Source organism: Strongyloides ratti, assembly GCF_001040885.1.
Source record: "Strongyloides ratti genome assembly S_ratti_ED321, chromosome : 1".
Lineage (NCBI taxonomy): Eukaryota > Metazoa > Nematoda > Chromadorea > Rhabditida > Strongyloididae > Strongyloides > Strongyloides ratti.
In genome coordinates this window covers 6,389,712-6,405,355 of record NC_037307.1, presented here as the reverse complement: position 1 = coordinate 6,405,355, position 15,644 = coordinate 6,389,712, and the positions used below count along the sequence as shown (strand labels likewise).

At 22.9% G+C, this 15,644-nt stretch overlaps 8 protein-coding genes across 8 annotated transcripts; 4 read left to right on the top strand and 4 right to left on the bottom strand.

Moving 5' to 3' along the window:
• Nucleotides 1-803: 803 nt before the first annotated feature.
• Nucleotides 804-1,655, top strand: SRAE_1000201800 (ET repeat-containing protein; the record flags this gene model as incomplete). Its single annotated transcript, XM_024649045.1, has 4 exons — nucleotides 804-1,020; nucleotides 1,059-1,323; nucleotides 1,471-1,595; nucleotides 1,636-1,655. 4 exons carry the CDS (start codon nucleotides 804-806, stop codon nucleotides 1,653-1,655), a joined length of 627 nt encoding a protein of 208 aa, XP_024502961.1.
• Nucleotides 1,656-1,829: 174 nt separating this feature from the next.
• Nucleotides 1,830-2,669, bottom strand: SRAE_1000201700 (AKT-interacting protein; the record flags this gene model as incomplete). The annotated part of the gene is made up of 1 exon (XM_024649044.1): nucleotides 1,830-2,669. The coding sequence occupies one exon, from the start codon at nucleotides 2,667-2,669 to the stop codon at nucleotides 1,830-1,832; it is 840 nt and encodes a 279-aa protein (XP_024502960.1).
• A 161-nt stretch (nucleotides 2,670-2,830) lies between these two features.
• On the bottom strand, nucleotides 2,831-4,638 carry SRAE_1000201600 (Hypothetical protein; the record flags this gene model as incomplete). The annotated part of the gene is made up of 3 exons (XM_024649043.1): nucleotides 2,831-3,010; nucleotides 3,052-3,360; nucleotides 4,573-4,638. The coding sequence occupies 3 exons, from the start codon at nucleotides 4,636-4,638 to the stop codon at nucleotides 2,831-2,833; spliced, it is 555 nt and encodes a 184-aa protein (XP_024502959.1).
• Nucleotides 4,639-5,243: 605 nt separating this feature from the next.
• Nucleotides 5,244-5,522, bottom strand: SRAE_1000201500 (Hypothetical protein; the record flags this gene model as incomplete). The annotated part of the gene is made up of 2 exons (XM_024649042.1): nucleotides 5,244-5,367; nucleotides 5,416-5,522. 2 exons carry the CDS (start codon nucleotides 5,520-5,522, stop codon nucleotides 5,244-5,246), a joined length of 231 nt encoding a protein of 76 aa, XP_024502958.1.
• A 477-nt stretch (nucleotides 5,523-5,999) lies between these two features.
• Nucleotides 6,000-8,062, top strand: SRAE_1000201400 (3-hydroxyacyl-CoA dehydrogenase, C-terminal domain and 3-hydroxyacyl-CoA dehydrogenase, NAD binding domain and 6-phosphogluconate dehydrogenase, C-terminal-like domain and Dehydrogenase, multihelical domain and NAD(P)-binding domain-containing protein; the record flags this gene model as incomplete). Its single annotated transcript, XM_024649040.1, has 9 exons — nucleotides 6,000-6,209; nucleotides 6,251-6,394; nucleotides 6,494-6,613; nucleotides 6,666-6,815; nucleotides 6,969-7,143; nucleotides 7,364-7,581; nucleotides 7,664-7,761; nucleotides 7,809-7,918; nucleotides 7,977-8,062. The coding sequence occupies 9 exons, from the start codon at nucleotides 6,000-6,002 to the stop codon at nucleotides 8,060-8,062; spliced, it is 1,311 nt and encodes a 436-aa protein (XP_024502957.1).
• Nucleotides 8,063-8,409: 347 nt separating this feature from the next.
• SRAE_1000201300 (Protein dispatched) lies at nucleotides 8,410-11,751 on the top strand (the record flags this gene model as incomplete). Its single annotated transcript, XM_024649039.1, has 6 exons — nucleotides 8,410-8,471; nucleotides 8,519-8,642; nucleotides 8,681-9,907; nucleotides 9,956-10,229; nucleotides 10,470-11,330; nucleotides 11,375-11,751. 6 exons carry the CDS (start codon nucleotides 8,410-8,412, stop codon nucleotides 11,749-11,751), a joined length of 2,925 nt encoding a protein of 974 aa, XP_024502956.1.
• A 251-nt stretch (nucleotides 11,752-12,002) lies between these two features.
• Nucleotides 12,003-14,528, top strand: SRAE_1000201200 (Fanconi anemia group J protein; the record flags this gene model as incomplete). The annotated part of the gene is made up of 5 exons (XM_024649038.1): nucleotides 12,003-12,243; nucleotides 12,288-12,928; nucleotides 12,978-13,564; nucleotides 13,614-14,389; nucleotides 14,500-14,528. The coding sequence occupies 5 exons, from the start codon at nucleotides 12,003-12,005 to the stop codon at nucleotides 14,526-14,528; spliced, it is 2,274 nt and encodes a 757-aa protein (XP_024502955.1).
• A 224-nt stretch (nucleotides 14,529-14,752) lies between these two features.
• On the bottom strand, nucleotides 14,753-15,644 carry SRAE_1000201100 (Hypothetical protein; the record flags this gene model as incomplete). Its single annotated transcript, XM_024649037.1, has 3 exons — nucleotides 14,753-15,199; nucleotides 15,242-15,437; nucleotides 15,493-15,644. 3 exons carry the CDS (start codon nucleotides 15,642-15,644, stop codon nucleotides 14,753-14,755), a joined length of 795 nt encoding a protein of 264 aa, XP_024502954.1.

Sequence of the window (15,644 nt, the reverse complement as noted above, 5' to 3'; positions counted from 1 at the left end):
ATGAAATATAGAAATTGACAAATTTTTTGTAAAAAGACAATATTATATATTATTATTGTTTTGGATATTATTATTAAAAAAAAAACTTATTGTTTAACTATTTTTTATTTGACAACTAAATAAAATTAAAAAATTTCTTTATATTTGGTGATGATTATAATTGAAAATAAAAAAAAAAAAAAAGAATAGTCAAAATAATATGTTTCCTAAAATAATATTATAAAAAACAAAAGTAAGAAAACTTTAACAATGATATTGAATTAATATAATAATTACACTCTTATAGATTATTGATATTATTAAATAATTTTTTTATATACATTAGAATAATTAATAATTTTAATTTTTTATAGTAATAATCTACCATAACTACATTAATATTTAAAATATAATATTTTAAAGTACTTTTTTTTTATTTTTATATATTTAATAAAATTATCATTAGATTTATTTAAAATATTTTTCTAGTTATTATCAATTTTATATTTAGTATTGACCAAAGTAGTTAATTATAGGCATTGGAAAAAAAAAATTATATAGTATTTATAGGTGCCCAATGAAAAATTATGATAATATAATTATTGAGTTATCAAAGTGTATAGTTTATCAGTATGATTGATTATATATCATTAAAATATCAATTTTATATTTATTAGTAATTGATAGAGAATTATACAACTAATAAAAGAATATAATTATTGTTTTTAAAAAATCCTCATTAGGATTAATTTTTATATTTTTTTTTATCAATAAATAATTAGATATTTTGAAGGATGTTATTATTATTTTTTCTATTTTTAAATATGTTTTTTCTAACTACCAATTCATTGGAATGTTTTATTGGTGTAGCATTAGGGTCTCATGCTCAGGATATAACTGGTGCTATTATGCCTTGTAGTGGTATGTGTTCAAATGTAACATTAGCAATACATAATACAGTAGCAACTATCTTTACCTGTGATCCATTTGATGTCTGTGCAACAATTGAAATTGATAATGAATGTAAATTACAATGGCTCGGTAAGGATAGAAAAATTATTTAATTAAAATAAAAATAGATATTTCTATGTGTTGTTGTTCAAATAAAAATTATTGTAATGTTAAAAATTGGATAATGGGAAAAGCTGTGTCACAGTCACCAAGTTTCTTTACAGAAAGTCCAATACCCTCAAATATGCCACCACCAAAGACAATTGAATGTTATGTAGGCATTGACTTGTATGAAAGAATACAATTACAAAGTTATTCAAATTTGAATAGACTTCTAACGAAATTCAAGGAATATATTATAATGACGTTATCTAAATTTGATCATAGGACAAAGTTAGGGAACTTTTATTTATTTTTACAACATATTATTCCAGTAATAATAGTTTCAACACAAAATAATAATAACATTGTTATAAATAATATTTATCAAAATTTAATATATGATGACATAATAAGTCCATTATATTATTTATATAATAGTCAAGGATTAGTTATTAAAATGAATTGTACAGGTAGTTGTGCTAATACAACATTAGGTGATGTTGGAATGGTTTATTTTTGTGATCCAGAATATTTTTGTTTAACACATAATTTGGAAAATAAATGTAATAATATGGATTTATTATTAAAATCTTGTTGTTGTAGTCAACCATTTTGTAATATGAACCAGGATGATCTTGATATTAATAAATCAACACTAGCAACTTTTTATCCAATTGAAATGTCAACACCAATAACAAATTTAAAAAATAAAAATGAAACAAATTTTCACCTAATATTATTTCTCCATATTTTTATATTTTTTCTAAAATAAATAAAAAAATATTTTTTAAATATAATTATGATAAAGATAAATCTGTAAGTGATCTCATAGTTTCTGTATTAATCCATGAGAAACCTTTATTTGGTCTCATTTTTGGTAAATGTATTGGTACCGAACCACCAATTGAGTGCTGAAGTAAAATTGCAGACAAACTTGCTTGATCTTTAGATGAAAAATGATTTTTACTTAGTGTTTTAAACATTAATTTTCTAATAGGACCATATATCTCTTCATTCCATGGTACAAATTGAATAGCATTTGGATCATCCTCATTAGGAGGATCATACACAATAGCTCGACAATGTCGTACAATTTCAGAAGTTAATTTTTTAAACTGTTGTTTATCAGATTGCCAAAGTATAGCTGCTTCTGGATTTGCAGCAGTTGGAATATCAACATCAAGCATGAAAAACATCTTTTGAAGATAATTTAAAACATGATAAAGACGATGCCTATTTGCTTTAAAACCATCTGGAAAAAATCGCTGTAAATTAACAATATTTGTCTTTTGATATATACAAGGATGAAAAATATTTAATTCAAATTGTATTTTTGGTACACTTTTAGTATTAGGAAAATCTTTTGGTATATAAAAACGAAACCGAAAAATTCCCCCCGTATAAACACCACATCTAATAACAATTATACCAAACCACAAAAAAGGATCATTTGCACTAGGAATTATATATAAACCATCGATTGGTTTTCTAACGAGTAAAGAATATTCAAAAGATATGTGGTGATTTACAACATAATCATTTCCAAGTTTATAATCACTATCAACAATATCAGCTTCAATTCCTAATTCAGCAGGAGTAGATACATCATCATTTTTCTCAGCCTCAATAATTGACATACTGAAATTATATTTAGTATAAAAGTACAAAATAAACTTTAATAAATATAATATTGAGATTTTAACTCATTTAAATCTATTAATTTAAATGACATAAACATTAAGTAAAAAAACATTTATTTTTTTATCTAAACGAATACGTATTTTGAAAAAAAAATATCCTAGTTTGAGCCTGGAGCTTTATGATCTTGATATGGTGGAAGTGGTTTTCCTCTAATAAGTGTAGCAGCATTCCAAATAGAGATAAAGCCACAAATAATACTTAAAACCATAATAATCCGAGAATATCTTTCATCACGTGGAGTTGCATGTTCAGACATTTTTCCGGCATCAAGACCAGCCTAAATTAATAGTAAATAACATTCTTTTTTTATGAACTTACGGAATAAGCTTCGGCACTTTTACGAGATGCTGGACTATACAAACCATACTTTCCCATAACTAATTTACCAACACGAGTTCCTTCTGGAAGTCTTGGTAGAATTTTTCCACCAACTCCTATTTGCCATTTTCCTGGATTAAGAGGATCAAACTCTTCAAGTGTTGGTGGTCTTTCTCCAATGTTCTTAGGAACTCCTGTAATAGTTCTTGATTGCATAATGCGAGGAAGTACACGATTAGCCATGGCGTCAACGTCTTTTTCGTATAAAATAGTTGATGAAAAAGCAGAAGTAGATTTGGTTTTTGCTACCTATAAAAAAGTTTTTACACAATACTTAAATACTATAATTGGTTATTTTAAGATAAACTATTTTTATAATATATAAAACATAAACATATATTGTTTTTGTAATGTGAACGTATATGCTAAAAAGTAAACCAAATCTTTGTAGGAAATTTTATTGGTATTGTGAAAAGACATATAATGTTCTAGTGTTTTGCAACGAAAAGTTTTACAAATGTTTTAATACATAAAACACAATTTAAAATTATTCTACAAATTAATACGTTTAACCACTATTCTTAAATACTTTAAAAAAGTTTTTTTTGACTCTTAGACATTTTTCTTGTTATATTGTTATTATTTTTAAAGTATAAAATTTTGTTCATAAAATTACTATCCGTAATTTTGAAAATTTGAAAAATATAATTTAATAAATTGTAAGCAAAACAAAGATAAAATTATTCTTGCCTGAAGATTTAATCAGATTTATACTGATTTTATTAAAGTCAAAACATTAAACATTTTTTTTTCAACTTTAAAAAGATAATAAACAATTTACATTTAAATTTGTTAAAACTTATATTTATATACAAAATACTATTTACAAGAAAAAAAAAGGTAAATAATATCACCTTAAATTATAATATGTTTTATGATAAAGTTATTAAAAATTAAATTTAAAAAACTACTTAAAGAATCAACTGGTAAATTTTTTATTTATAAACAATAGTTAGTTACCAATATAAAAAATTTCAATAAGAATATTAGGTACTACAATAAAAAATATTACTACTATTGTCAATTATGATAATAATTTATTTTGAAAAAGAAAGTTATGTAGTCAAAAGTAAATTAAATAAAAAGGAAAATCTAGCATTTTATAGTACAACTTTTTTTCCACATAACTAATATTTATGATTTTATGGTTTTTTTTTCTAAAATCAAAAAGTAAGAAAAAAATATTAACGTACATTTGAATTACCAATATAAATGTTTTAAATATTTATAATCTAATTTTAAAATGAATAAATCGTGTGTTTTTTTTTTATTTATTTAAAATGTATAAAATATTAAATAAATGTCTATAGATTATATAATCTTTTGCTAACTAAGTTATTGGTTAATTCATTTTCACTTTTAAATAGTATGAATAATTTAAACATTTTTTAATTCAAATTTTGTAAATTGAATGAATATTTGTAACTTTAATAAAATGTAATTTATTGGTTTTAGACTTACCTCTAAAACTAACTCAGAAGTAGGGACAACCTTATTAGCCAATTGAGAAAATTTAAATGATGACATTGACCACCCTTATGCTTATCAATTTCTTTTATCTCTAAAACAACAGATTATTAGTATGTATAAAAAGTCATAAACTTTAAATAACTTCATTAAAAATCAATAATTTTAATTGGTTAAAAATCTTTTACAAATTGATAATTGACAGATATAAAAAAAAAGTGTTAAAAAGAAAAGAGTAGAAAAAAAAAATTAAAATAGAAATTGTAAAATAATATATAAGAGTCAATCTAAATTATGATAAAAATAATTCTTGTATAATCATAGATATTATGTACTTGTGTAAAACACTGACAGTCTTCCAAAATTACATTTCAATCATAATGAGAAATAATTATTTGAAATTGAATAATATATTTCCTTTGGGAGGAAAATAAAATGAAATTTTAATAATAAAATTAATTGAATTTATTAATATATTTGGTCACTTATAAGATCACAATTAAAAGTGCTTCAAAATATTGTCCCTTTTAAACAATGATATACTATAGGATAAATTAAGAAAGTGAGATCATTTTTCTAAATAATTATTACATAATTTTAAAGTAATATTTTTGACTGTTTTTTTTTTTGAAATGATATTCTCTTCTCTAGAACTGGTTTATTTCTTATTTTCCTGGTCCGGCAAAGCTTTGAAATTTATTGTAGTCAAATTTATCTTGCATCATGTTTGCCAAGTCACATCCATGTGCTAATCCTGCATTAATATAACAACCCCTTTTTATTGATCTCCTAAAAATGAATTTTTTATAAATTTATTGGGTAAAAAAAGAAACTAACGGATGAAATGAGGAAGGATTATTCAAATTATTGAGGAATTGTCTTATCATTTCATCATCCAATGTTACTTTTATTGGTGATATCCAGGAAATTGTTGTATTCATCATGATTATAAGTACTGTTAGGATAAAAATAACCTTGGCCATGACGTTTTATTAACTAAAAACAAATAGATATAAATTTTTTTTTTAAAAATTGTTTTAATTAAAAAAAAATTCATGTGTAAATAAATTCATATCAATGATGAAAATTTATTTTTTTTAAAAAAAATTGCTTTATTATTGTTTAAATAAAATAATTTTCTTATGAATTTCAAAGTTTTTACAAACCTTTCTTTTATCATCATTTGAAATAAATTGTTTTTTCAAGAAAATAAAGTAATCACTTTGACATATATGTATCAAAATTGTAGTATGTAGTGTCATAATTAGTATCATAACTATTATCAAGTTTTTTGATTTGGAATAATATTAATTATCGAGTATAAGAAAGTTGTAAATCTATCTAAATATTCATAAAATAAATACTTTTTCTACATATTTCTACAGTCAACTTATTTTATTTACAAAATGAATAACTTAAAAATGGAAGTTAAAAATCATATAATGGATGGAATAAATACTTCCACTAGATGGAGATTACCTACAACCGGAGAAACTTTTCAAAATGTAGATGGAGAAATTCCTACAATTAATATAATAGCTGTCATTGGTGGTGGAACAATGGGAGCAGGAATTGCAATTGCCTTAGCCAATGCCAATTATAAAGTAATCCTCCTTGAAACAAACAATGATGTAAGAAAAAAAAAATATATTATAATTAACTTCAATTTTAGATGCTTCATAAAGCTCAGGAAAGAATAAAAATATTATTAAATCGTGAAAAAGAATTAAAAAGATATAATGACAATAATTTGAAAAAAATATTTAAAAATATATCATATACAGTAGACTTTAAATTAATTTCAGAGGCGGACTTGGTACGTATATATATATATATATATATATATATATATATATATATATTTTATATATATAAATATAAATTTAAAAAAATAATTTAATTTAATTTTTATTAGGTTATTGAGGCGGTATTTGAAAATATGGAATTAAAAAAAAAATTATTTGAAAAATTAAAACCTATACTTAAAAAAAATTGTATTGTTGGATCAAATACATCATCTCTGGACATTGATGAGGTAAAATATATAATAAAAGTAATAAAATTATAATAAAAAAAAATTTTTATAGTTAGCAAATAGTATAAAACCATTTAATTTCATTGGTATTCATTTTTTTAATCCTCCTCATGTTGTAAAAATAATTGAAATTGTATATGGAAAGACAACAAAAGGAGTCAGTGTTACAGTTGGATTTGAAATTTCAAGACAAATGAAGAAGGTTAGTTAATTAAAAATTGTTTAAATAATTTTTTCTTTTTTATTATTCTTTTTATTATTTTTTTTATGATATATTTATATATATATATATTTTTATTAATATAAAAGGTTAATAAAAAATTAAGTGAATGATAAATTATTTTATTCTTTTTAGTATGCAATATTGGTTAAGACATGTCCAGGATTTCTTTTTAACCGCCTACTATTTGTTTATATAGGAATTGTTTCTGAACTCATTAATACTTATGGCCTTTATCCTTCAAAAATTGATGAAATTTTTAAAAAGTTTGGATTTTTAATAGGACCATTAACAATGTGTGATATGAATGGTAAGAAAAAATATGATAATATTAAAAAAAAAAAATAAAAACTAATTTCAATAATATAAAAGATATTGTTTTTATCCAAAACATAATTTTTAATTTAAAAAAAGAATGAAAAGAAAAATACTAATGAAGATCTTTTAAATATAATAATATTTTTCAACTTATTTTTTAAATTTAAAAATATTGATAATTAAGGTAAAAATTATTAATTAAATATTTTCAGGTCTTGATGTTATGAGTAATGTTTTTAAGGAACAAAATTTTAAGCTTAATGAATTAGAAGAATGGCTCATTAAAAAAGGAGACTATGGAAGAAAAACAGGACGTGGATATTATTTATATGATAATAATGGAAAAAAAATAAATAATAAAGAGGTTGAAGGTAAAATTGATATTTTAAAAAAAAAAAATCTTAAAGAAATTGGATTGGTAAATGATAAGGTAATAATATATATATATAATTTTTTGATATCATTATTTTGACATATATACTTTCACACATATTATATTTAAAAATTTTTAGGATATTATTGAATTTGTTCTCTTTCCATATATTAATGAAATATTTAAATGTTTAGAAGAAGGTATTGTTTCATGTTCATCACATGTAGATTTGATAAAGTTAGGTTTATATTTAGATATATTTTATTGATATTTGATATTTATAGAATTTTTGGTTTGGGATGGCCATTACATACTGGTGGACCAGTAATGTGGGCGGTAAATGAAATAGGTTTACAAAAAATTGTTGATAAGCTTGATTTTTGGTATTTGAAATGTTAGTTTTAATATAATATATAAATTATTATTATTATTATATATAATATTTATTATAGATAAAAATCCATTATACAAAGTTTGTGATTTCTTACGTCAAGAAGCAACAAATAAACAATCAATATTAATAAAAAATAAAATATAATTATATTAATAAATTTTTATACTTTAGTCATATATTAAACTATACAAATAACATTAAAATTATATAACATTTGAGTCACTTTAAAATTGTATTGGTCATTTTATATAACAATTCAATTGTATATAACCTTCCTTAACAATATGATAATATAATAAATTGTTTATCTTAAAATAATATATTTTTTTTATATTGTTAATATACAAATGATTTAATATGCTATATAAGAATATTAATATGTTTACCAATAATAAACTAAATTACATGATCAAACAAATTGTTACTCATAAGAAATAAAATGTAGAAAATATTCACATTTTAAAGTATCTTGATTAGTTATAATTTTTATAATGAAATTTTTAATAAATATAAAACGAAAATTTTTTAATTGTATTGATAATACAATTGATTGGTATGTTTTTATTTTTTTTATTTATATATCTTATTTATTTTTTTTAGCTATATTAATTTTCTTTTAAAATATTCATATATAGTTTTATTTATATTTACTGTTATTCCAATTACCTTAACATTATATATTATTATTCAATATCATAATTCTATAAGTATAAATCCACGAGAAGTATGTTTTTAATATAGTTATAATTAATTGTTAATTAGGGATTTGAATGTAGAAATACAAAATTGGCAAATGATAGGTTGGCTTTTATTAATCTTGAATCAAAAATAGCATCCATCTCAGATATCTTAATATTTAATCATAAACAAAAAAGAGATATCAATTATTTATCTAGTGTAATGATGACGACTGATGATTATTTATGGGATTTGTCAAGTTCAAGTGAAAATGAATGGGATTTGGGAAATTTTTCTGAAATTGATAATATTTATAAAATTATGAAAAGAGAGGAGGAGGAAGGCATCACAACAACAACACCAGATACATTTACTATTAATTATGATGATTACGGTACATTTCAGGGAACAACAATAAATGACATCAAAAATCCATGTTTTCAATATTTAGCTTTAGGTAGTCAAATTCCATACACATCAATAGATATGTTTACAAAATTAATATTTGAAATATCCTCTTATAATGAATTATTTACGCAAAAAACATTTCAAGAACTTTGTAATATTGATCAAATTGTTAACAAAATTATTAAAAAATATAAACAATTAAGTAATAAAATAATTGATTATCCTCAACAACAACTTCCATATTCATTTAATTTACCATTATATACATTTTGTATTAATATTAATGCTACCGGTAATAATGAAGATATCTGTCAACAAATACGTGAAGAAGACATTCTTCAACTAAAAGAAGAAACCTCTGAATGTTTTGTAAATAAAAGTAATAGTGTTTGTAGGACGGTGGTTGCTTCTCAACTTAATAATTATATGATTGAAAATAATTATGAAAATATTCTTAATAATCAGGATGATTATAAATTAAAAATTGCCACAATAATACCTATATTTATTGGTAATCCAAAAGATTATTATTATTTTTCTGAAGAATTATTAAATAATTTAAAAGAAATTTTTAATGGTAACAATGGTATTCAATTAATGGGAGTTAATATGCTTTCAAAAGACTATTATTTTCAAATATATTTATTTAATGATATGTATTTAGGAATATTATCATTTTTTTTGGTCGTCTTAATGATATGGTTGTATACGGGATCAATTATTTTTACTTTTGTTGTCTTGTTAGACTTAATTTTTTCATTAAGTATAGCATTCTTTATTTATGTTGAAATATTTAAGATAACATTTTTTCCTTTTATAAATATTTTAGTAGTAATACTTATAGCTGCAGTTGGTTCTGATGATACATTTATCTTAAATTATGCCAATAAAATTGCTTTTAAGGTAAGATTTGAAAAAAAAACTTTTTTTTCTTAAATTTTTAATATATAGAAACTTTTAAAACGAAATAAAATTGATACATTTCATCCAGTACCCCAAGACAATTTACCTAAAATTAGTTTTTTGGGTAGATCAGTAAATCTTTCTATAAATGAAAGAAATATTACAGAATTTGAGTATCAAGAAATATGTAAAGAGGCAATCAAAATTGCCTTTCGAAATTCAACCATTTCAATGTTTGTAACTTCTGTCACAACAGCAATTGCCTTTTTTTCTAATATTTCTTCATCAATTGTTGTTGTTAAATGTTTTGGTATTTTTGCTGGTCTAACAGTTATGGTTAATTTTTTTTTTGTAATTTCTACCCTACCAGCAGCAATTATTATAATAAATCATTCCTCAAAAAAGAAAAGAACAAGTATTTTAAAGTTAATTTCTAAAAAATTTAATGGAATTAAAATTAAGGAAAAACTATATACTTATTTAATAAAAGGAAGATTCATAATACTTTTTTCTTTTATTTCTATACTATTATTTACAATTATATCACTTACATATTATCCAGGAATAACATTACCAAGAAATAATCCATTACAAATTTTAAGAAGTTCACACTCATTTGAATGGTTTGATGAATACTCAAAAGATTATTTTGATTTTGAAAATTCATCAACATTAATGCAACAATTTAATATATTATTTGGATTAAAACCTACAACTGATGCCAGTGAGTATAATATTAATGATATTGGAAGTTTACAAAGTGATGAAAATTTTAATATTAATACATTTCAAAAAGTATATCACTTAAGTGATATTGTACATTACATAAATCAATCAGATATTCGTTATCAAAATAGTTTGGGTGGGAAAACATTATGGATTGATTATTATATAGATTATATTAATGATAAAAATTGTTCATTTATCGAAAGTAGTTGCTGTAAAAGTAATACAACATCTATTTTTGATTATACAAATTTTAGTATATGTTCTTTGGAATTTTCTCAAAAACGTTTAGGTGTCAAATTTCCCCAAGATATTTTTGCTACAATTTTTGATGATGGTCCAATTTTTGAGAAAAAATCAATGAAACTAATTGCATATTATATAGTTGGACCAACAAAATACAAATTATCTATTCAATATAAAGAGATTCAAAAATTATTTGATGAAATGTTATTCTTAAATTATCCACATAAAGATGACTTCCCAAAACCAATAATTCTTTCATCACCAGAAGTGACTAAAGTTTATGATCTTTTCAATACACTATCTAGTGATATTTTAATTTCAATAACTTTTTCATTAACAATATCTATAGTTGTTATTGGATTCATAACACGTCAATTAATGTTAACATTTATAACATTAATATGTATTACAAATGTTATTACATTAACTATTTCTACAGTTTTATGGATTGGTAAGTTAAAATTTCTTGATATATAACTTTTATTTATTAATTAGGATGGAAAATAAATGTTCTTGAAACTACAATTATTGTTTTAACTATTGGATTGTCATTTGATTATACACTTCATTCTGCAGTAGCTTACAAAGAAATCCACCATATCATCTGTTTTACAGCATTAGATAAAATTTTAGAATTAACATCACACATAATTGAACCAATATTATGTGCCACAATTACCAATGTAATAGTTGGATTCATAATCATATGGTCAAAAACTCAGGCTTTTTTTGAAATTGGTGCTTTCATGATTATTATGTCATTATATAGTCTATTAAGTTCACTAGTCATATTTCCAATTTTAATGATTTGTTTTGGAGATAGAATAAATATCAATCTACCAAAAATCATCAAGATGAAATTAAGAAAATAAACAACACCAAACTACTAATATCTATTAATTTTAATTTTTTATTGTACCATTCTTTCAATTAATAATTTTATAAATCAATTTATTAAACATTAAGAACAAAAATTTTTTTTATAATTGTATCAAAAATTTTTATCTAACAATGTTTTAAAGTATGATCAAAAAAGACATCACTTCTTAAAACGAAAATTCATGAATTTAGATGCATTTTATAAGTTTAAAATATTTTGTAAAATACTTTTTTTTATATTAAAATGCCCTTAATTGATGTTGAGGGTATATCAGTATCATTTCCATATACCCCCTATTCTTGTCAAAATGCTTTTATAAAATCAGTTATGATTGCATTAAAAAATAAACAAAATGCTGCTTTAGAATCACCGACTGGGACGGGAAAAACTTTATCATTGTTATGTTCAACATTGGCATGGCTTCAGGCGGAGAAAGTTAAATTGGCACCTGAAATTGTTAGGCAAGCTGCAGTCTCTGGAAATAGTGAGTTTTTAAAATTTTGTAACATTAAATTTTTATTATTTTAGAGGGAAAATCTAATGATAGTAATAATGGCGGTAGTGGTGATATGATTACTTTTCCAAAAATAATTTACGCATCAAGAACTCATTCACAATTAACACAAGTTATAAGTGAACTTAATAAAACAGCTTATAAACATGTAAATACAGTTTTACTTGCCTCAAGAGATCAATTATGTGTTAATGAACAGGTTAAGAAAATTACAAGTTCCCATGCTAAAGGAATGATGTGTAGAAATCTTGTTTCAACAAGAAAATGTAATTATTTTACAACATTAGAAACTGATGAAGATATGCTTTCAATGTTATATGAAAATAATGGAGATATTTTAGATATTGATAATTTAGTTAAAAAAGCAAAACATTTAAAACATTGTCCTTTCTTCAAAAGTAGAAAAGATTTTACCAAAGCTGATTTGATATTACTTCCTTACAATTATATATTAGATCCAAAACTTCGTGCTGCTCAAAAAATAGATTTAGCTGGGAATGTGATAATTTTTGATGAAGCTCATAACTTAGAAAATATATGTGAAGAAAGTAGTTCAATTAATTTTACTAGTACAGATATAAGTATGTGCCTCAAAGAATGTAAAGGAGTAATGGAGTTGTATTTATCTCTTGAAGAAACTGTTAGAGATGAAATGGTATGTTTATTTGTATTATAACTATCTATTTAATTTTTTTATTATAAAGGATAACACAGACTTGGCTTTTGGAGAAGCTAATCTTGAAAAAAAATTTCCATTTGAAAAAAATGATTGTGCTCAGTTATTACTTTTATTACAAAATTTTGAAAATGTTATTGATAAAATTGATTATTCAGTATCAAAAACTGTTCAAGATATCGATGGTTATTTATTTGAAGGTAGTTTTATGATTGATCTTCTTCAAAAAGCAGGAATAGAAAAGGCTGCAGCAAGTTCTATTTCATCACTCGTTGATAAGATGGGACAATTTATTGTTAAGAATCAATTTTTAGCAAGAGAATTTGGATTGTCATCTTCAGAAAAATTACTTGAATTTGCCAACTTAGTTTCAACTATTTATGCAGATTCTTATGAAAAAGATGAGGCAACTTCAAGTATGAGAACTTGCCAAAAAGTTGCTTCCTCACTTTTTAAACTATATATAACAAAATCAAACAAATGTGTTGAATTTCATTATTGGTGTTTCTCAGCAGGGCATGCCATGAGATATATCCAATCTAGAGGTGTTCATTCTATAATTGTAGCATCAGGAACATTATCTCCATTACATCAATATATTAATTCTATTGGAATGTAAGTTTTTTTTATTATTTGTTCTATTATTTTTTTTATTATTTATTAGTGATTTTCCTATAACTCTTGAAAATGAACATGCTGCAAAATGTACACAAATATTTTCTGGTGCTATAAAAAATACAAGTACTGGAGAACCATTACTTGGAACATTTAAAAATCGTGGTAATATGGTATATATGCATGAGTTAGGTTCAATTATTTATAACTCATCAAAAATTATACCACAAGGAATATTAGTTTTTTTTCCTTCATATTCTCAAATGAATTTACTAATACAATCATGGAAAGAAAAAAAATTAAAAAGTGGTAGAACTATTTGGATTGAACTTGAAAGATACAAAGATCTTTATGTAGAACCAAAAGATAAGTCAGATGTCCCATTGATAATAACACGATTTAGTGCATCAATTGAAAGTGGTAAAGGAGCAATTTTATTTGCTGTTTGTAGAGGAAAAATGTCTGAAGGTATTGATTTTAAAGATTCTCAATCAAGAGGTGTAATAATTATTGGTATTCCTTTTCCTCCATTAAGAGAACCTAGAGTTGTCTTAAAAAAAATTTATCTAGGTGATAATATAAAAAAAAATTCATTAGTCTTATCACCAGATGAATGGTATAAATTAGAAGGTATAAGAGCTGTTAATCAAGCTATTGGTAGAGTCATTAGACATAAAGATGATTTTGGTGCTGTTTTACTTCTTGATCAAAGATTCGGAATGATGGATAAGAATCAATATCCTTCATGGATGAGAGGAAGTATAAAATCATACGACACTAGTAAAATATTTTTAGAAAAATGTTCACAATTTTTTTCTGATAAAGGTATTTCTGCTAATAGAATACTTATTGAACCACCAATTTGTAAAACATCTTCAACAGTTACATCATGTTGTAAATTAGATGATTCATATAATGATTATGTTAATGTTAAGAAAAAAAAAATAGACATTTGTCTGGATGATGATAAAAATCTAGGAAGTTTTATAAATTCACACTATGTAGATGAAAAAAAATGTACTCCTGATGTGAGGCGAAGAAAAATCTTAATTAAAAAAGTAAGTTTTATTAGAAAATTTAAATTTTATATAGTTACTAATACATTTCTATTATATGTACAAATATATATATATATTTTTTTTTTGATAACAAATGGACAAAAAAAAAGTAGTTTATTTTTTAAATATTTCATACATATTGTCCATTTGATTCATTTGATCCTTGATACATAATCTCTAATGATTGTGTTGGTGTCATATATGGTGGCGGTGGTCGGTCAAGGCGGACTACTAATTGTTCTGAAAATACCCATTGTGAAAAATAAGGACTATTTGAATTGGTATCTTCAATTGTAGTAAGTATTGAAGGGTACTCTCTAGATGAAATTTGACGTTTTCTATAAAATATTTTTTGTACACCATGTGCCAATGTTGGATCTCTTATTATTGCAATAAGTGGATTGATTATACAATGAATGTTATATGTAACTTGTTGTAAATATATTTTCTGTATATTTTTATTGTCATTAAAATCTTGAGATGAATCCCAAATTAACATTATTACTAATATAATAAATGATACTGAATGAAATAGAAGCCATAATGTTTCTGTTATTGCTCTTGAAGTTTGAGTATTCTAAAAATATATTAAAAGGTTTCATGAATTTAAAATACTTACCGAAGATTCTTTTAATGAAAAAAATAAATTAATTGGATGAAGTAATAAATTTATCAATAAAAATATTGATAATAATGCTATATGAAATGCAAATAATAATGTTATTGATTTAGTTATTTGAATTAAAGCAAAATTTGATATTAATATCAATAATATTACACACCATAATGATACAGTAATCCTTAAAGATGTTGATCTATAAAAAGTTTCAAAAAAATATATATATATTATTTAATATAATTTTAATTTACCTTGGAAGATAATTTTGCCTATTTCCAAATATTTGAACAATAGCCATTCCTAATAATGAAAGCATTGAGATAGTTGAATTAAAAAGTGATGCTAAAACTTGTGGTCCAGCAATAGTAAAAAATATACTTTCTATATCTTCAAAAGAATACAT